Source organism: Chiloscyllium plagiosum, chromosome 32 (genome assembly GCF_004010195.1).
Source record: "Chiloscyllium plagiosum isolate BGI_BamShark_2017 chromosome 32, ASM401019v2, whole genome shotgun sequence".
Taxonomy (NCBI): Eukaryota; Metazoa; Chordata; class Chondrichthyes; order Orectolobiformes; family Hemiscylliidae; genus Chiloscyllium; species Chiloscyllium plagiosum.
The window spans coordinates 5,661,562-5,683,066 of record NC_057741.1 but is presented as its reverse complement, the minus strand read 5'-3'; the positions used below and the strand labels follow the sequence as shown (position 1 = coordinate 5,683,066).

Genomic DNA, 21,505 nt, shown 5'->3' with positions numbered 1-21,505 from the left:
CAAATGTGTCAAAATAATTAGTTAAGAAACCTTCTTAGGTTTCTTAACTAGGCTTTTCTTTTCACCAAATGCTACTTGTAATTTCACAAACTGCACAATTACAGCTTAAACAATTTTGTTTCTATAATACTTAAATCAAAACTTATCAATCAACAAACAAAAATCTGAATGGCACATCTGAATATATTTTATTTTTGGACTATGATTGACGAATGAATTACAGTTCTCATAACCATAATAACAGTTGTCTAGAATTTTCTTCTTTCATCTTCAGAATTTCTATTTAACCTAAATTAGATACTGTGTTATACAAAATGTAGAATAAACTTTATCAAGTAAACTAGCCTGGTATTTCCTAATGTCTAAGTATTGAGCATCATGTTATGAATGTGGATAAAAGCAAATTACTGCGGATGCTGGAATCTGAAACCAAAAGAGAAAATGCTGGAAAATCTCAGCAGGTCTGGCACCATCTGTAAGGAGAAAAAGAGCTGACGTTTCACAGCTTTGACAAAGGGTCAGTTAGGCTCAAAACGTCAGCTCTTTTCTCTCCTTACAGATTCCACACTAGGGAATCGAATCTAAAACACAGTTTAATGCTGAGGGAAGTACAAAGGTAATTCTAAATTGAATGGGGATTGAATGTTTGTCAAGGAGTAGAAAAAGTGTGTTAAATTTTGCATAGTGTGGAAACAGACCCTTCGGCCCAACAAGTCCAGACTGACCCTCCGAATAGTACCCACCCAGACCCATTTCCCTCTGACTAATGCACCTAACACTATGAGCAATTTAGCACTACCAATTCACTTGACCTGCACATCTTTGGATTGTGGGATGAAACCCAGAGGAAACCCACACAGACACGGGGAGAATGTGCAAACTCCACACAGACAGTTGCCCGAGGCTGGAATCAAACCTGGGTCCCTGGCGCTGTGAGCAGCAGTGCTAACCACTGAGCCACCACGCTACCCTTTTTATACTTTTATACTTATATAGCATACATGGATAATCAGACACAGGTTGCGAATATATGTATTATAATAGAACAAAATTGACACTTCACTTTTGACTTATTTACCAAAGGTTAGATAGATTCAAAATATTTTTTCATCTGCATAAAATACAAGAGTCCAAGTAGAATTAAAGGATCATTCATCACTTCAGTAAAATGACCTTCAGTAAGGTCAGATTTTGTTTCTTCTGAATGCTGCTATTGTGAAACCCAGCATAACAATTAATTATGCAAGATAAAATTAAATAAAAATACTAGATTTTTAGCTATGGAATCTGATAGCACAAGGGGCGGCATGGTTGCTCAGTGGTTAGCACTGCTGCCTCACAGCATCAGGGTCCCAGGTTTGATTCCCGCCTTGGGCGACTGTCTGTGTGGAGTCTTTACATTCGCCCTGTGTCTGTGTGGGTTTCCTCCGGGTGCACCGGTTTCCTCCCACAGTCTAAAAACGTGCACGTCAGGTGAATTGGCCATGCTAAATTGCCCATAGTGTTAGGTGCATTAGTCAGAGGGAAATGGGTCTGGGTGGGTTACTCTTCGGAGGGTTGGTGTAGACTTGTTGGGCCAAAGGGCCTGTTCCTACACTGTAAGGAATTCAATCATTTCCCAAATCAAAAGGGCATGGTCTGACATGCTTTGCTTATTTAGAAAATAGAATTGCCAATAATGCCTCAAGATTGTCCCCATCATTTTATAATACAAAATCTCCAGGCTAAAAGCTATTAAAGTTTTATTGCTCTATTTTTGTCTCTTAGAAGTCAATTTGCAAGTGCACCTACATTCCCATGTGCTTGATAAACATCAATGTGCACATAGATGTGCATGGTATCTTTAAAAAGCCTGGGTTATAACAGAACATATAAAGTCAACAATATTCTTTTTTAATTTATGAATTGCTATCAAATTATTAACTGTGAGAATGCATAGTGTCAACCTGAACTACTAATATTTGAAATTGTGAATTCAGCTTCACCATCTGCTGGCTTCTGTCTTTAATTCTGCATTTGAAAAAGAATCTCTGCTGCTTGAGATTCACACATGGGGAAACATCAACATCAAATAAATGTGATTTCAAATTGAGTGTAACAAGTCATGGGTAATCCAGAAATACCACGTGCACTTGGCAAATATCATGCTTAATAGGGATGCCCCGTACTGTAAAATATTAGGCATCATCTGTAATTAACACACAAATTAAGCAACATGGCTCTACAATGGAACATTTCTACGTTAACTTGGTTAATACGCTTCCAAACATTCTAGGGAAACACTGAGGATATAATCCTTCTCTGATAATAGTATGTGATGGACAATAAAGATTTAGCAACCCATTTTTTCCAACTTTGCCCAATTTTCTTTCCCACTGTTAACCTTAAAAGGCCACATCCTATCCCTGAGATTTTAAAAAGCTGAAATGTGACACCTGTGCAACTTGAATTTAGTCTGCATCTGTTGTGCATTTACTTCATTAACAATCTTCAACATGTAACTGGCAATCTCAGCAATCAGTAACATCTAACAATGCCTTACTTTGCCAATATTAACTGACAATAGTGTCAAAGGTCATTCTAATGAAGTACTTTTGAAGCGTCATTCTTTTCATAACTTAGAAAGCAACCACTTTTATAATTGAGTGAAACGTTTTGAGTACTTATCAACCTAAAATTGGCAACATAACTCAAAAGGTAAAAGGTGCAAAACCTCATTGATAGAGTGTCTCAAACCTACACCTGGTCATCTATCCAAATAGCTTACAAACACAACATCAAATTTTGTTTGTTAATGCATTTTATAAAGCATTTTAAGCTTTTTAACTGTGTTCTTTATACAGGTTTATCAAGTCATGAGGGGTCTGGATAAGGTGAATAGCAAGGGTCTGGGATTGGGGAGTTCAACACAAGAGGGCATAGTTTTAAAGTGAGAGGCGAAAGTTTTTAAAAAGCCATGAGGGGCAGCTTTTTTTATTTTTACACACAGAGTGCACTGCCAGAGGAAGCGGTGGATGCAGGTATAGTTACAACATTTAAGAGAGATTTGGATAAGTACATGAATAAGAAAGGATTAGAGGGATATGGGCCAAATGCAGGCAGCTGGGACAAATTTAGTTTGGGAACATGTCAGTCTGGACTAATTGGACTGAACAGTCTGTTTCCATGCTGTTTTGCTTTTTAATTCTGTCACAGAAGATATATGCAAGGACAAAGTAAACAAAAATAAAACCATAGTTCAAACATCATTGGTCTGGGATACTGTGATTTTCAAAGTTTTCTGTCCTGACAGGGTCAAGAGCTGATTAAATTTTCATTCTGCCTTGGGTTGCCATTTCTCTACAGCAGGATATGAATCTGCATTTAATTTTCTTTAATGAACAATCCAAAATCATTAATGAATACAAAATTTCACAAGCAAACATTGACCAAAGCAAAACTAATAAAATGAATCATACTTAGCACACTTGTTTTAAATAATTAAATATTTGAACATAATGCATTTCAGTCAGCATTATATCAAACAAAGACTAATTAAAATTTTGTGATTTTCCATAGTATAATTAAGTGTATTTTGACTTAAAATTCTTTTCATTATGAGCAATTCACCCAAACCTTTTACTTAAAGTTATGTCGAAATTATGACACAACAAGTAGCCAGTCAACCCAATAGGTCAGTGCTGTTGCTCAATTGCTGGACAACTACTCCTACACTTAGCTACCCACATTTATCCCAGATCCTTATACAGCACATCCTTTCTCTTTATCCACACATCTAATTTAATGTTTAATCTTAAAACATTCTCTGATTCAAAGACTGGCTCCAGAACCGGATTCTTACAGTTGATCTTATGTCTATTCCCCTGGTTCTAGACCCTTAGTTCACTGCAAACTATCTTTTCTGTCTATTTTGTATCATTCCCTCAATTCCAAATTACCCCTTTTCTAACCACATAAACCACAATACACTCTCAGGCAACTGAATTTTCCATCAATGTCTTTTCATGTGAATTGCATGTTTGCTATCTCTTCGATTCTATTTTTTTTACTCTGAGCTAGCGTTTTTGAATAGTTTGCACTATTAAACCAGCTGAATGAAGTGTCATGGATCCCATGTACAGTACTGTGAATAAGTTAACTTGAAGTGGCTGAGGAACAGAACATTTAAAATACTTGAAACAGATCTAGCCAGGAAACCTTAAGCAATCATGGAACACAGGCAGACGAGAACACTGCCACTTGATTGGGAGATGGAATATTGGAGCTTGGGAGATCAGAGGTCAAATGTAATGAATCAACTCATTTATAAGTAACAGGCCAAAAAACAAATTGACAGTAAGTGATTTGTAGCTCAACAAACTATAACTACCAGGCTGACAAAATAATGGTGATAGGCAAATGGGACAGCACATGGGACACACTAAATGTGTAAAATATCAGTCCAGCTGATTTTTGTACCTTTAGCCCTGGTGGGTCATAGTCTACACTGTAACCTGAGTGGAAAAGTAAGTGATGATATAAAATGTAGCCACTATGCACAAATTGTATACTGCTTATGGCAAATTGTATGTTGGAGTGGAGGGGGAGAGAGGGTAGACATTTATCTATATCATGCCTTCAAGTCACTGTTCTTGTCTCTGCTACCACATCCAATTTATCCCAATCTCCCATCCCAACTTGCACCCACTGTTATGCCTATTTAACTATTTACTTTCCAAGTATCCCACACTCTTCAATGTCTTAGTGGTGTAACTGTTTGGCCTTGTTATTAAGTATCCATACTCTTCATTCTTGTAACTTTCATGCATAGGAAGAAACTAATATCATGTAAACATCGGATTTGTTTATGAATTAATATTCTTCACTCTGGCAACTTCAAAACAGAGAATTTCCTGCTACAATATAAACTCAGACTCTTGAATTCTGCTGATATTTCTTCTGAATATAGTATTACATTAAGGATGGAAGCTTTATCTTTCAAATAGATACATAAATATATGAAACAGAATTTTTGTTTGCCAAAATAATTAACTAAACATTTAATTAACCACAACTCAGTGAGAATGTATTGCCCTGCTCCCAAAAGTTCTCCAGGCACCCTAGCCCCATAGTTACTTTTGAAGATTACAGTTTCACCTCCCAGTCATGCATCCTGCCGTCCTTTCTCTGGAGCAGCCAAAGGCTATGACCCTCATCTTCAGTAGATATTATTCCTTCTTCTCGTGTAAGCTCAAATGCAGATGCAGTACTGTACACAGTAGCAGCAGAGCCATATGAACATTTGTAAAGACAATCCCATTCATTTAGTGAAACAACTGGGCTCTCACTTGCCAGGTAGAGAGCCAGTAACAGACCTGCGCCACATCTCCCAGCAAGGTACGTCAAACCACATGCCAGTCAAATGAAGGGCAGTGAAGGGCCTTCACCTGGAATTAGCTCCCTAGGGAGATGAATATCCCATCTAGTGAGAGCTGCTGATCACCGACTGGCAGATCCTGGTGTCAGTTTCTTGGATTAAGGATTCCAGGTAGTGGGGAACTGGGAAGTTGGAAGAAATGGAGAGAGGTACATACCCCTTCAATCTGGTGCTGACTGTCTTTGATCAAAGGAACTTCCCGCAAACGCCCCCCCTTACTCCATCCCCCACCCCACCACCACGCCCAACCTCCCCCACCCAGACTGTACAGTAGCCCAGAGATCAACAGCTGTCCTGAACCCCACACGATCACAGGCCCTGCTTGCAGTTGGGTTTATCCCTCAGTGATCCTTAATTGGTGGCAGGATGGAAACGTTGACTCTCGGGCCCTCCTACCAAAACCTTAATTATGGAGGAGGCAGAAAGGTGAGAAAGGTATTTAGCTACAGCACCATTGCACCTCTTGAAGTGCCCCCTTCCTGTCTCCAAGTTCGCCAGCACTGGAAGTAGGAGGGTTCACCTACTATTTCTACTTTGTTGCATTGCTATTAGTGTTGAATCTGAGTTGCATACACCCACTGGGACAACTGGGATTTCCACAATTCAGAACTGGAAAGGTTACACTGTTTAAATCAATGACTTTGACTTGTGGGCACAGTGCCCAATTTCAAAATTTGCAGTCTCAAAACCTGAAAGTAGTGTGGAGTCTGAGGAGTTTAAGAGGATGGGCTCAAGCTGATGGAATAGACAAGCTGGTGAAATTAATGCAGAGAAGCATGAAATGATTTATGTCTTTAAAAAAAGGAAAGGCAATATAAAATAAAAATAATAATTCTGGATGTAAATTTGCTCGCTAAGCTGGAAAGTTCGCTTTCAGACGTTTCGTCACCATACTAGGTAACATCATCAATGAGCCGCCAGTGAAGTGCTGGTGTTATGTCTCACTTTCTATTTATGTTTCCTTGGGTTGTTAATGTCATTTCCTGTTCTTTTTCTCCTGCAAGAACTGTAACAAATACTACTTTGGACAAACAGGCAGAAAACTAGCCACCAGGATACCTGAACATCAACTAGCCACAAAAAGATTTGGTCCACTATCACTCGTATCCTTATATACAGATGAGGAAAGACACCACTTTGACTGGGACAACACATCCCTTTGACTGGGACAACACATCCAAACCCAGGACAAACCAAATAGAGTCATGCACGAGAATTCTCCGAAGCGTGGCATTCCAACTGAAACTCTGTCAACAAACACATCGAATTGGACACATCTGCCACCTTCTGAGAAAAATATCAGGAGATGACATCACCAACCCGAGGAAACCTAAACACATAAACAAAAAGTGGGACATAACATCACTGCTTCACCAGAGGCTCACTGATAATATTACCCAGTATGGTAATGCAAGTCTGAAAATGAATCTTCCAGCTCAGTGAGCAAACTTACATCCAGAATCTCAACCTGAGCTATAAATCTTATCAAAACTCACAAAAGTAATAATTCTGAAGGAAAAGAGAAAGTTAGGGCATATGTACACAAGTCACTGAAGATGGCAGAGAAAAGCGTTAAAAACACATGGGATCGTGTTTTGTGAGCAAACACAAAACAAAAACAAAGAAACCATGATGAACTTTTATAAAACACTGAATCACTATCAAGTGGACCATTATGGCCAGCTGCGGCAACATACTTTAGGCAGAATGCAAAGGCTTTAGAGAGATGCGTGTAAGACTTAGAACATCAGTTACAGGGAAAGAGGGATAGATTGGCAAAGTTGGAATTGTTCTACTTGGAAAAGAGTAGTTGAGAAAAGATTTGCTGGACATGTTCAAAGTCATAAGCAGGCTAGACAGAGTATATAAGAAAAAACTGTTCCCATTGGTGAAGGTATTGCGAACCAGAGGGTAGTGATTTTGGGATTACTAGCAAAAGAACCAGTGGTAACATTAGGAAATTCCTTTTCTCATTATGCATTTTGGGATGTAGAATACTGCTATTAGATGGGGTTACAGGGAAAAAGAAGGGAGTAGGAGCAGTTAAATTGATCTTGAAGAAAGTCAGTATAGACTGAATGGGTCAAATGGTCTCATTCTATGCTGTAACCATTCTATGATTAGGAGATCAGCTAAACAGCAGGAGCCAGAGACCAGGGATAATGAGCAGGCACTCCAATTTGCAGGATGTGAGTAGTGGTGTTCTGCAAGGATCAGTGTTGGGGCCCCAACTATTCAACATATTTATCAACAACTTAGATGAAGCAATAAAGAGTTAGGCATCCAAGTCTGACATTTACACAAAGACAGGTGATATTGTAAATGAATATATAAATTTACAAAGAAACATTAAGTGGAAAATCAAAGATATTTGGCAGTTTGTGCACATAGATTATTAAAGTATCATGAACAGATCCAGAAAAAAAAGACAAACCAGCTACTGGGATGCTAGTCTTCATATGCAGAGGACTAGAATACCAGGAGGTAGATGTTGTGCTACATTTCTACAAAGTCCTGTCTAAATAATGCTTGAAGTACTGTGAGCAGTTCTTGGCATCATACTTTCAGAAAGAAATATTGGCTTTGGGGAAAGTGCAGCATAGAGTTACTAGCATGTTACCTGGACCCAAAGGGTTAAATTACACAGTGGAATTACAATTTGGAAGGTAAAAGGATGACGTGATCAGTTTTCAAGATTATGGGGAACAGATAGACTGATTAGAGAGAAAGTATATCTGTTGGTTGGAGAAACTAGAGTGAGGGTAGGAATGAAATTAGGAAACACTTATTCATGCAAAAGGTGTCAGGATGGTATATATCAAAATTACAATTATTCCCAAAGGTAGCCCAATACATTATCAGCAATAGTTATTTAAATTTAACTTCTATGAATTATACAATATTTTGTATAGAAAACCACCAATTAATTGTGCCTGCCTCACATCACAGTTGACTGCACAAATCCTTTTTTTTCGAAATGCTCTTCTAGTGTTTGTTTCTTCCTCCACTGAATACTGTGTTTGATTGAGTTTCAACTGTCACTAGTGGCTACTCCTTCAAATAGCCCTCCCACTTTTCTATCATTGAGGAGGCTAACTCCTCATCAAGTTTTCAGACTTCAATGATCCCTCACATCCCAATGTGTGCTAACCCAAAACAGTTGCAGTGGGTCAAACACTTCTGCTTAAAGCTTTACTTTTACTGTTGCAGGCGTTTTTTTGCCACTCACAACTGCTTATCATTTTCAGCAACACCAACCTTCATTGCTAGGCCTTGCTATAAACCATGCTGGGAGGGTATCCTCTCTCACTATTGGGATCACATTAGATATGTGCAGAAATTTATTCCATGTTCACATTGTAACACCAAAAACTATGCGCCTTTATATTTCAACATAACGCTATTAATTCATGGATGGAAATGAACTTCTTTACATTGCTTCATTACCCTAACCAAGTGAAAAGCAACCATAAAACTACACTATTATTAAAACCTACATCTAATCAAGATTCAGCCTCGCCTTCCCTTTGGCTTTGTGTCAACTCTGTATGATTACATTTCACCCTTGAGACATTTTCTGTTTTAAAGATGCTGTATAACTGCAAGTTGTTACGGAAGATATTTCCTCCATTGCAGCACATTGCAAATGCTTCTGCTTGTGTTTCTTTTGCACATTTTTCACATTGATAGCTGCTTTAGCTGAGAAGCCATAAATCAGATCACAATAGACAACTAGGACCAAAAATATCTCATTAATCTTTATTTGTCAAATGACACATATCAATTCTAATGCAAATTATTTACTTGATACTGCAACCTTAGGTCCTATATGATGAAAGTTGCTTGGAAAGAAAACGCCAAGGCCCTGACCTAAATGGTAATCCAGTACTTCATTCAGCAGTTGTGTTGTACTTCACATTCAATGTATTTGACATTCAAAATGGACACAGCAAGGGGTAAAATAATTGATTTTTCAGCTGCTCAAGTAACTTGTGCTGAAAATGACTAAAGTACCAGGGGCTTATTCCCCTTTCATTGCCCTATTAGATGCCAGTATGCGTTCTTTAACAAAGATTAAGCCATCGTTCAAGAGGTTGAAATATTAATATGGATCGTGACATACCAATCCATCAGTATTCTGTTTGGGTATATATTTTCTGATTTCAGAGTCACAAAGGTCACATCACATCCTTTTTTTTCTTGTTTTACTGTGCAACAATGTGGAATTTGACAGTTAACTTGTGCCTAAAAATCTGAAGTCAATAATTTTTGAGGTGGTTATTTCCAGAGTTAAACTGCCATTCAAGATTCACTTTTATCACAACCTCTCAGAAGAAACACAGATAAAATTACATGAACTTGTGTCATAGATGAAAGATAGTGTATCTGATGCAGCCAAACAGTAATATTTCACCTTTTTGAAAGATGGATATCTTATCCAGTCAAAGAATTTTGATCCTGATAATCTGTGGGGAATGGGGAGGGAAGGACTGCCTGCTGGCTAAATCTGGAAGTTTGGGTTTGTATCAATTCCTGCTGAATTTAAAACAGTTTTTGCAATTAAATACTTTTCCAACAAGTTTGACAGCTGCAACCAACCAGACTGGGTGCAGGGTGAGAGTCAACTAATTGCCGAAGTCCGATAAACTGAGTGTGTTTGTGGGAAGTACCTCCCTTCTGATTTCATGATTTCTATATGCCCAGGGAACATAGTTTGCAGGCATTAAAAATAATATTAAAATGGAGGCACAAACCTCCTGAAAATAATCCAGTGATTGATATGACACTTGGTCACCATTGTTCACTGTCCTCTGGCCCATCTTGTTAAAATTCAATGTTGGCAGATTGCCCATTCCTTTTATTTTTAACCTTGCTTAAGGACAGGAAGATGAAAGGAGAAAAAACAAGGAAATACTGAGAAATGAACAATTACTAGCTGGTTGTGATCTGCAACTACATCACATTACAAGAAGAATATAATTTATCATAAACATCACTATCTTTAGTCTGCTCTGCTTTGCATGAGTAAAAATTTAAGGTGCATTTCAACAGTACAAATATAAACCATTGTTAGCAGTTAATTACAATGATGCAGCATATTATTGCAATGTACGATATTACAAAATATTCAGTACATTTTTTTTAAACTTAGTTTGGAATATTTATTCTCCTGCCTCCATTAGCTAAAAGAAAACATGATCAGGTCTGTTGTTGCTCTGCAAGTTAGCTTAGGCATGTGAGTGAATTATTATCCATCCAGAACATGTTTATCTTCTGATCTAGAGAGGTTGTTCAAATGAACATAGGACTTTTTGTTCATTGAAACTTATCTCTTTAGTCACACAACTCGCTTATCATTATTTAGCATGCAACTGCATTGTGAATTGCCTTTATGTTATTTTGGTTTTCATGTAATCTATTATTCCAAATATTTATCCCTTGGTAAGAATAATTTCCTCATTAGTCGGGAAAGGCAAATCTCCCCAACTTTACTTGCATGGGACTCCCCGACTTCTGACTGCTGCAGTGGGGTAAGTGGGAGAACAGCTCAAAGCAGGTGGAATGTTCATCTGGAGCCCAAAATCAGTATGGGTCAAGAATGAAATGTACTATGTTGTTTCTACATACATGCAAAGAGACACTCACTTCCCCAACTGCATTAGATCATTATGTTTGTGAAGCCATAACACAGTGTAAATCCAGACTATGATGGAACAATGGCAATAGTACTGTTGCTCAGTGTGATGTGTAGTGATAGTATTCGCACAATTCTCTCTGCCCAGTTAAATGTCCTCCTCTTTCTCTTGAGCTTGACTTTAGCATTGAGTACCAACCGCAATGTGTTTATAAGAGATAACACTTTATGAAAGTTATAGAATTTGTGTAAATAAATTACATATCAAACATTTTAATTACACCTTATCGTTAAACAGGACATCTAATCCTTATATCATATTATTTTCAACAGGTGTGCAGAAGTTGCATATGAAAGGAGTCGGGTCAGGATTCACTGGGTGGAAATCAATGCTCATGATGGTGGGTCCAACCACTGGTTGGCAAGTCAGTGACAACTTTACAGTAGCCATTCCACATCCCTGATTCAACTTAGCGACAATTAAGTATACACTATGATGATGTGCTTCATCACATTCTGGGCAAAGTTTCCACCTCTGAGAACCACCAGCTAAACAATGCTGCCATGAGCAGTAGCTATTGCCTATATTTACAGCAAACACAGACTGCAGGATTGTTGCTGGACCCCAGAATAAATGTAGGGAAGACATTGCAATGGGGGAGTGGGGTATCAGTTTTATTGATCAATACCAGTTACAGATGGATGAGACCTCAATTGGCTTCAGGGCAGAAAGGTGGTACACAGGTATTCCCGTCCTGTATTTAAATGAGGTGAATGGTGGGGTGGTAGTGGTAGTTTGGGGAGAATGGGGAAAGTCAGCTGGGTGATGGGATTTCTACACAGTTACAAAGATCCCACCTCTCACCAATTAGCTAATCTCTGGTGGGAGAATTAAATGGAGGTAAAGGAGTGACAAAAAAAAGCTTCACTTCAGAAGATAGCCTCATGAATGGAGTTATTGTTGTATTTTGAGAATTTTCCTTGCAGCAGTTGCACCAAATATGAGGATGCAAGTCACTTAAGGAATCCATGGGTATAAAAGATCATCAAACATAATAATGACATCAATTTATCCAAATTTCAAAGATTTGAAATTATCTTTCTGTATAGATACAGCCATCCTTACCTTGTCTATCATATCTGGCCTGTTGGTGGCTGCCAAGATTGTCACATTATGGAGCTGTTCAATTCCATCCATTTCAGTCAGCAATTGTGCAAGGACTCGATCAGCCACATTCCCAGTACCAGCAGAACTGAAACAAAACATTGGATCAGAATGTTTTCAACAATACAGGGGAAAAAATATCTTCAATTAGAACACGCCAAACTCAGAACTGAAAATTTATTTTCTGACCACCTAAGAAGCATCGATGAGTAGAGCACGTTTCAGGCTACTTTTACCATTAACTTTTTGTCCCATCTTGTAGTTTTTATTTCAGGGGTATACACACAAAAAAAAATTATTCTGAAAAAATGTACGATTATTCAACATAACTTACAGACTATTCATAAATGGCATATGCACCAGAAAAATGTTTCATTTCCTTACTATAAATTATCTTGTCCCAAAGTGTGTTGTTGAGCAATATGACTTTTTATTTAGTCTTCTCACGCATTCAGTGCTTCATGATAATCCTGCTGAGAAATGTGCCTTTAAGAATAATTTGTTTTGTCACTTTTTTTGAAAGCAATTTGTTGTAAACTTGGAGTCAAGCTGTCTGCTTTGAGCGCATCTAGCTTTGGAATTTTTTTTTAAATGAAGCAGTCTGTGTGGAGTTTGCACATTCTCCCAGTGTCTGCGTGGGTTTCCTCCGGGTGCTCCAGTTTCCTACCATAGTCCAAAGATGTGCAAGTCAGGTGAATTGGCCATGCTAAATTGCCCATTGTGTTAGGTGCATTAGTCAGAGGGGAAATTGGTCTGGGTGGGTTACTCTTCGGAGGGTCGTTGTGGACTGGTTGGTCCAAAGGGCCTGTTTCCACACTGTAGGGAATCTAATCTAACCAATCAGTCTGAAGGGATGGGGTCAAGCCCCCACAGAACCAGGATATTAGTCCTAGTTTTCAGTAGTTGATGGAATCTTGAAGCTGGATGTGGAAATTGTTATTCCTCTTTCTGTTAGAGCTAAGAGCTTCTCTTCCTGAGACAAGCTATTTTACTATATTTGCCTTTGCCAAGGATATATTTATGGAATGCTATGATATTGGATCAATTGCTGTTTAGTAGTTAAATAATTGAGTTGAGTTTAAATAATTCTGTTGAGTTTTCCAGTAGAGTTATTATTTCTTTCATTTGTATTTTAACTGTAATGTAAGAATTAAGTGTATTTTGATTCAGTCCTAGTAGTTTGACCATTTGGAATAGATTGCCTTACACTTGCCTTTCACAATAAGAAAAAGTTGAGGTCTAGGCTATTTTCTGAATGTGTTTTGAAGGGATTTGGTCTGGTCCACTTGCCATGATCAAAATCTCTATAGAACAGAATCAGAATCCCTACAGTGTGGAAACTGGCCCTTCGGTTCAACAAGTCCACACCGACCCTCCGAAGAGTAACCCACCCAGACCCATGCCCCTACCCTATATATTCATCCCTGACTGATAACCTGAACTATGGGAAATTTAGCTTGGCCAATTCATCTAACCTGTGAGAGGAAACCAGAGCACCCGGAGGAAACCCATGTAAACACTGGGAGAATGGGCAAAATCCACACAGACAGCCACCCAAGGTGGGTATTGAACCTGGGTCCCTGACCCTGTTAGGCAGCTGTGCTAACCATGCTGCCCTTGAGTTGTGTGTGGATGATTTCAAATATTCACTTCCTGAAGTAGTGAGGATTCATGTGGAACAGCAGACTGCCAGATTAGCTGCGGAAATGGCAGATTGGTTTATAAATTGGCTTCCGCATCAATTTCAATCTGTGACGAACAGAAATTGGAGAAAAGAGAAATCCTCAGGTGGTAACAGAAAATAAGATCTCATTGAACATAGTAAAGATTGTTTACCACAGGTCAAAAAGGAAACCAATTAGAGGGAATAGTAGTAAAAACTTCAAATGTTTTCACTGTGCTAAAGTTGCAATGTTGATCATTTAGAAAAAGCACTGGGAAGATGAATGTGGAAAAACAGGATAAGCCAGTGAGAATTGTTGAAATGATAAAGGAAAATACAGTGAAAGCTAATAAGCTGTAAAACAATGTATGACCTGTTCAGGGCTTGGTTGAAAAGAAAGTGTCCGATCTCTTTAAAGAATTTACTTGCGAGGCTAAGGTTTAGATTAGATTAGATTAGATTACTTTACAGTGTGGAAACAGGCCCTTCGGCCCAACAAGTCCACACCGACCCGCCGAAGCGCAAACCACCCATACCCCTACATTTACCCCTTACCTAACACTACGGACAATTTAGCATGGCCAATTCACCTGACCTGCACATCTTTGGAACTGTGGGAGGAAACCGGAGCACCCGGAGGAAACCCACGCAGACACGGGGAGAATGTGCAAACTCCACACAGTCAGTCGCCTGAGGCGGGAACTGAACCCGGGTCTCTGGCGCTGTGAGGCAGCAGTGCTAACCACTGTGCCACCCACTAGGTTTATTCATGTTTGTTAGGATGAGCAAGTAAAGAAATAATATTTTAAGACATATGGGAGCAAGTCAATCTTTGATGGTGAGAGATGAGGAGAAATGTAATTTGGAATGCGTATTGCTAGAAAAGGTGGTAATATGTGGAATTCTTGATAAGAAGAGCAGTGTTCTATAACATAAAGTGAGGTTGAAAAGTCCAATGAAAAGTGGCAGTAGTAGTAGAGAAATTCTATTCCAGAGATTCAGTTTATCCTTGGCACTGATATAGCTGGAGCTCAGATGGGATTGGTTTCTACTGTGGTTGAGAAGCCAGTGGAAAACCAGACAACTGAGGAGTTACAGGAAACATACCCTAGAATTTGTCCTGACTGCGTGGTAACAAGGTTACAAAACACAGATGGAAACAGGAGGAGAAATCAAACAGTAAACTTAAGGAAGTTGAACTTCAATGATCAGAAACTGGTTGAGAAAAAAGCAAGAATAGGTGGAGGATAAAGTGGGTATTTTTACTTCAGAGAACATAGATGAATTACAACAGAGAGATGAAAAACTACAGCAGTTGTACAAAAAGCATACACAGACGTAGAATTTGTACGTTTCCGATAATGCTACTACCTTAAAAATGACATCTTCAAGAGGAAATGGAGACCATCGCATACTCAGGTGGATAAGAATTGGGCAGATGTTGTATTACCGGTGGGCTATACAAAGGAGATGTTGCAGATAGCACATGATTTACTAGTTGGGAGTCATTTTGGAGTAAAGAAAACTCAAGCCAACATATAAAAACATTTTTATTGGCCTGGACTGCATAGGATGTGGTTGACTTCTGTCAAACATGTCATACATGGCAGGTAATTAGAAAACCTCAGGCAGTGATAGAACCAGCAGCTCTATTATCAATTCCTACATCTCAGGAACCTTTTACAAGGGTCTTCAATGATTGTGTGGTACCGCTATCTAAAACAGAAGTGGGAATCAGTATTTGTTGACCATAATGGACGTGTCAATTGATATCCGGAGGGCATTCCATTATGCAATATCATGGCTAAATGGATTGTAGAAAAGTTACTCAATTTTATTTTACTAGATATGGTCTCATCACAGAAATACAATCAGATCAAGGGTCAGATTTTACATCAAAATTATTCAAAGAAGTTATCAGAATCACAAGGAACATTAGAATGGTGGCGTCAAACTTGTTGAGGGCTTGTAGTCAAGACTATCCAGAGGATTGGGATAAAGGAATTCCATTTGTACCTTCTGTAATTAGGGATACACCTAAATTCAGTTCATTTAAATTAGTTTTTGGGCAGGAGGTGAGAGGACCACAGAAATTAATTAAGGAGGAATTTGTGAGTCAGAGTTCAGAGACCACATATTTGGACAGTGTGTCAAATTAAAAAAAAGAATAAGTAGAGCAGGTGAGTTAGCTGGACAGCATTTAGAAGTAGCACAGGATGTGATGAAACAGGAAGCAGATAAAAGATTAAAAATTCACAATTTTGTCAGTGAAGATAAAGTGTTAGTGTTATCCCAGTGGTAGGTGAACATTTAAAGGCAAAGTTTAGTGGACCCTATCAAATCAGAAGGAAACTAAGTGAGGTGAATTATTTGATAAGAATGCGAGATAGAAAAATCTGTGTGTATCATGTGAGTATGCTCAAAAGATATTTTGATGGCATGGAAAGCAAAAGGAGAATGCGTTACTGATTACAAAACAGAGTGTAGAACCAAGTTCAGGTGATTCTAAATTGTTCATTCCTCAAATTGGACAATGAGGAAGTTCTCAAAAATTGGAAATAAATTATTGAGCTATCTTCCAGAAGAAAATCGAAATGACCAGAAAGCGTTATTACAATCATAAGGGAAATATGTAGGATAACCTGGGAAGTACTAATGGGATTATGCATGATGTCATATAGGAAATGCTGTTCCAATTAAGCAACATCCTTTAGACCTAACCCTCTAATGTTGGCACAGGTTCAAAAATAAATTGAAAGCATGTTCAAAGATGACAATCTCCCTAGAATTTTCCTGGAATACTCATTCCTGGAATATCTGGATAACAAGGATACCTATATCTTGATCCTTCTTACTGATTGCAGTTGCACCTTCAACACGATAATTCCAAACACATCTCTGAACTCAGAGACCTAGGTCTTGGTTTTCCATTCTGTTACTGGATCCTCGACTTCCTGACCCATATCTTGCAATCAGTAAGAATAGGTGACACCACCTCCTCCACCATAATCCTTAACATAGGTGCCCTCAAGGCTGCCACCTACTATACAGTCACGGCTGTGTGGCCAAATTCCACCCCAACTCCACTTACAAGTTTGCTGTTGACACCACCATCGTACGGTGGATCTCAGACAACAACGAGACAAAATACAGAAAAAAAGATTTTGTGCTTAGCACATGGCGCAAAGACAATAATTTCTCCATCAATGTCAAAAACGCAGGAGCTGGTCATTGACTTCAAGAGCAGAATGGAGAACACACCCCTGTCTGCATCAATGGTGCTGAGGTGGAGATGGTTGAGGGTGCCTAGTTCCTGGGAATAATGATCATCAACAATCCACCCATGTTGATGCAATGGTCAAGAAAGCACAACAACATCTCTACATCCTCAGGAAGCTAAGGAAATTTGGTGCATCCACAAGGATCCTTACCAATTCTTATAGATGTACCATAGAAAACATTCTATCTGCATGCATCACAGTGTGGTTTGGCAAATGCTTTTCTCAAGTTGGCAAGAAACTACAGAGTCGTGAACACAGCCTCGTCCGTTATGCAATCAGCCTTCCATCCACTGACTCCATCTATACCTCCTGCTGACTTGAGAAAGCAATCAGCATAATCACAAACCCCTCCTACCCTGGTTATACTCTCTTTCACCCTCTTCTATCAGACAGAAGATATAAAAGTTTGCATACAAGTTTCAAGCACAGCTTCTTCCCCGTTATTATTAGACTTCTGAATGGCCCTCTCAAGTTTTAAATATGATGTTGATCTCACTGTGCACCTTCTCTGCAGTTGTAAAATTGCATTCTTTGCTGTTCTATTACCCAAATGCATAGGATACGATCTGCCTATACTGCAAGCAAAATAAAGCTTTTCACAGTACCTAGGTACATGTGACAATAACAAATCAAACCAAATTAAATTAAAATAATTGAAGTGAGCTGCAACAAATGGAGCTCATCCACAGTAATGATGCCAAAACCAGGTGGTACCCAACGATTGTGGGTAGACTATTGCAAAGTCAATGCAGTTACTAAATCTGACTCATCCTATTCAATGTTTGGAAGACTATATTGAGAAGGTGGGATGGGCAACTCAAATTTCTAACTTGGACTTACTCAGAGAATATTGGCAAGTACCTTTGTCCAGAAGAATGAAGGAAATTTCAGCTTTCGTGACACGGAATGGACAGTACCAGTTTAAAATCATGCAACTTGGTATGAAAAATATGCCAGTCACATTTCAAAGACTAACCAATAAAGTCATTTTGGGATTACTTAATAATGTGGTGCATCCATTCGATTTGTTCGATGGACTTCAGGAGGGGTGCTTGGTGATAAAAAACCTGGCAAAGAGTGAGTTCGTAAAGGCCTAAGTCACTTTTCTGGGCCATGTTATTGGACATAGACAGACGACCCCATGGGATGTGAAAACAAAAGGTTATTGGGGAGTTTCCCATACCACTGACCAAGAGGGAAGCACGATGACTCTTGGGACTGCATAGTTTTTATAGAAAATTCATACCATATTTTAGCAGTGTGGATGTTCCACTGATTGACTTGTTGAAGAAGTGCAGAAAATTTCAATGGACAGAGGAATGTCAAACACATTTGAATGCCTGAAAGCTGTGTTAACCACCGCTTCAATATGAGCCACAGCTAACTAAGCAAAGTCATTCAAGGTGGCAAGTGATGTGGGTGTTAGTACCGTACTGTTACAAGACAATGACAAGATAGAAAGACCTATTGGGTATGTTTCCAAAAAGTTGAATACTGATCAACAGAAAAATTCCAAAATTGAGAATGAGACCTTGAGTTTAGAGTTCATGTTGCAACATTTCAACATTTATGTTGCTGGCAATATTGCTGATCATAACCCCTTAAAGTTTGTGAGAAGATTTGTAGCTCGGGTGCTCGTTGTTGTGGTTCTGTTCGCCGAGCTGGGAATTTGTGTTGCAGACGTTTCGTCCCCCGTCTCGGTGACATCCTCAGTGCTTGGGAGCCTCCTGTGAAGCGCTTCTGTGTTGTTTCCTCCAGCATTTATAGTGGTTTGTCTGCCGCTTCCACTTGTCAGTTCCAGCTGTCCGCTGCAGTCGCCGGTATATTGGGTCCAGGTCGATGCGTTTGTTGATAGAATCTGTGGATGAGTGCCATGCCTCTAGGAATTCCCTGGCTGTTCTCTGTTTGGCTTGTCCTATAATAGTAGTGTTGTCCCAGTCAAACTCATGTTGCTTGTCATCTGTGTGTGGCTACTAAGGATAGCTGGTTGTGTCGTTTCGTGGCTAGTTGGTGTTCGTGGATACAGATCGTTAGCTGTCTTCCTGTTTGTCCTATGTAGTGTTTTGTGCAGTCCTTGCATGGGATTTTGTACACTATGTTGGTTTTGCTCATGCTGGGTATCGGGTCCTTTATCCTGGTGAGTTGTTGTCTGAGAGTGGCTGTTGGTTTGTGTGCTATTATGAGTCCTAGTCTGACTGTCAGTTCAGAAATGTTTTTGATATATGGTGCTGTAGAATAGAGGCACCTAGGGGTGCAGGTACATAGTTCTTTGAAGTTTGCAACTCATATAGACAGAGTGGTTAAAAGGCGTTTGGCATGCTTGCCTTCATTGCTCAGTCCTTTGAGTTTAGGAGTTAAGAAGTCATGTTGAGGCTGTGTAGGACATTGATGAGGCTTATTCTGGAATACTGTGTCCAGTTCTGATCAACTAGTTGTAGAAAGGATATTCTTAAGCTGAAGAGGGTTCAAAAGCGATTTACCAGGCTGTTGCTGAGTATGGAAGGTTTGAGTTATAAAGAAAGGCTGGATAGGCTCGGACTTTTTTCACCGGAGCATATGGGGTTGAGATGCAACCTGATAGAAGCTTATGAAATAATGAGAAGTATAGAGTTAATGGTAAGCACTGGGTGTTGCATTCCACTTGCAATTCAATTGGTCAAACTACCTGTCTTGAAGTAAAACACACATACACTATAATTAAAGTACAGACAAAGTAAAAAAGAAAGAAAAGAAATGGCTTAACTGTAACTCCATCGAAATGCTTAACAAAATAATATATATATATTAAGCACTACTAATTAACTGTCTCAATATAGTAACATTCCATAAACACAGAAATAAGTAGTTAGAATTAGAATTAGAATCCCTACAGTGGTAACAGGTCCTTCAGTCCAACAAATCCACATCGACCCTCCAAAGAGTAACCCACACAGACCCATTTCGCTACCCTATATTTAACCCCTGACTAATGCACCTCACCTACATATCCCTGAATACTAGGGGCCCCTGCATCAAATCAAGCAAATTTGATTAATTCTTCATGATATCAAGAAATGCCTGAAGACACTGAGTACTGTAAAGGATATGGACATCAACAATGCTCCAGCAATAGTAGTCAAACTTTAATCTCCAGAACTACTCGTGCCCATATCCAATCTGTTTCAGTTCAGTTACAACACTGTCATCTAGCCAATCACAAAGTGGATACTTGAAGTATATCTTGTCCACCTCAGAGATAGTGAGGACTGCAGATGCTGAAGAAGTCAGAGCTGATAAAGTTTGGCGCTGGAAAAAGCACACCAGGTCTGGCAGCATTTCTTCATCAAGTCCTGATGAAGGGTCAAGCCCAAAATGTCGACTATCTTGTTCCTCAGATGCTGCCTAACCTGCTGTGCTTTTTCCAGCGCCACACTTTATCGATTAGGTTTTGTCCACAAATGTAAGACAGATCCAACCTCGGCAATTATTGCCCTATCAGTCTACTTGCAGCTATTAGAAAAGTCATGGAAGGAGGCACTCACAGTGCTGTCACTTGCAAAGGTATAACTTGTGCAATGACACTTAGTTTGGATTCTACCAGGGTCAGTTGGCTTCTAATCTCAATATAGCCTTGGGCAGAACATGGGCAAATGAGCTGAATACCAGTGGTGAGGTGACAGCGATCGCACCTTAAAATTAATGAAGAACTCTGCTTCCATCAGCTTTTCAGGAAGAGAGTTCCAAAGACTCATTGCTGCCTTAAACGGGCATTCTTGCCCCGATTTTTAAACAATGTTCCCGCCCCCAGTTCTAGTTTCTCCCATGAGAAACAACATCTTCGCCACAGCTACCCTGTCATGCGCCCTGACAACTTTCTATGTTTTAATCAAGTGACCTCAGGCTCTTCTAAACTCCAGGTAATGGAAACCACCCGGCCAAACTTTTCTTATAAGGCAACTCAAATCTCCTCTGACCTGTTTCCAATACATTTACATATGATTGTTTAAAAATAAAGTGACCTGTAGGGTGCACAGTAATCCAGATATGGCCTCATCAATGCCATGTATAACTGAAGCATAACCTCCCTGTTTTAATAGTCAATTCCTGTCCTGATAAATAACAACATTTTGCTGGAATTACTAATTATTTGCCGTACCTGCACACTAATCTTTTGCAAATTCATACATGAGAACACACAAAGCTCACTATCCCAGAGAACCAGAATCTCACTGTTTAAATAATGATTTTCTTTTGCATTGTCAAAATGGACAATTTCACATTTTTCCACCTAAATACAAATTTCCCACAGTTTTAACCATTTACTTAACCTACCCATATCCTTTGTAGCCACCCATGTCCTCGTCAA

General features: G+C 39.1%; 1 protein-coding gene across 6 annotated transcripts in view; it reads right to left on the bottom strand.

Annotated features, from left to right (window-relative positions):
* spata5 (spermatogenesis associated 5) overlaps positions 1-21,505 on the bottom strand; it is a 436,625-nt gene that overhangs the window by 309,957 nt on the left and 105,163 nt on the right. For all 6 annotated transcript variants that reach the window (XM_043674060.1, XM_043674061.1, XM_043674062.1 and 3 more), the window contains exon 13: positions 12,178-12,304. In XM_043674060.1, coding sequence (XP_043529995.1) covers positions 12,178-12,304 — 127 coding nt within the window. The remainder of the gene's footprint in view (positions 1-12,177; positions 12,305-21,505) is intronic.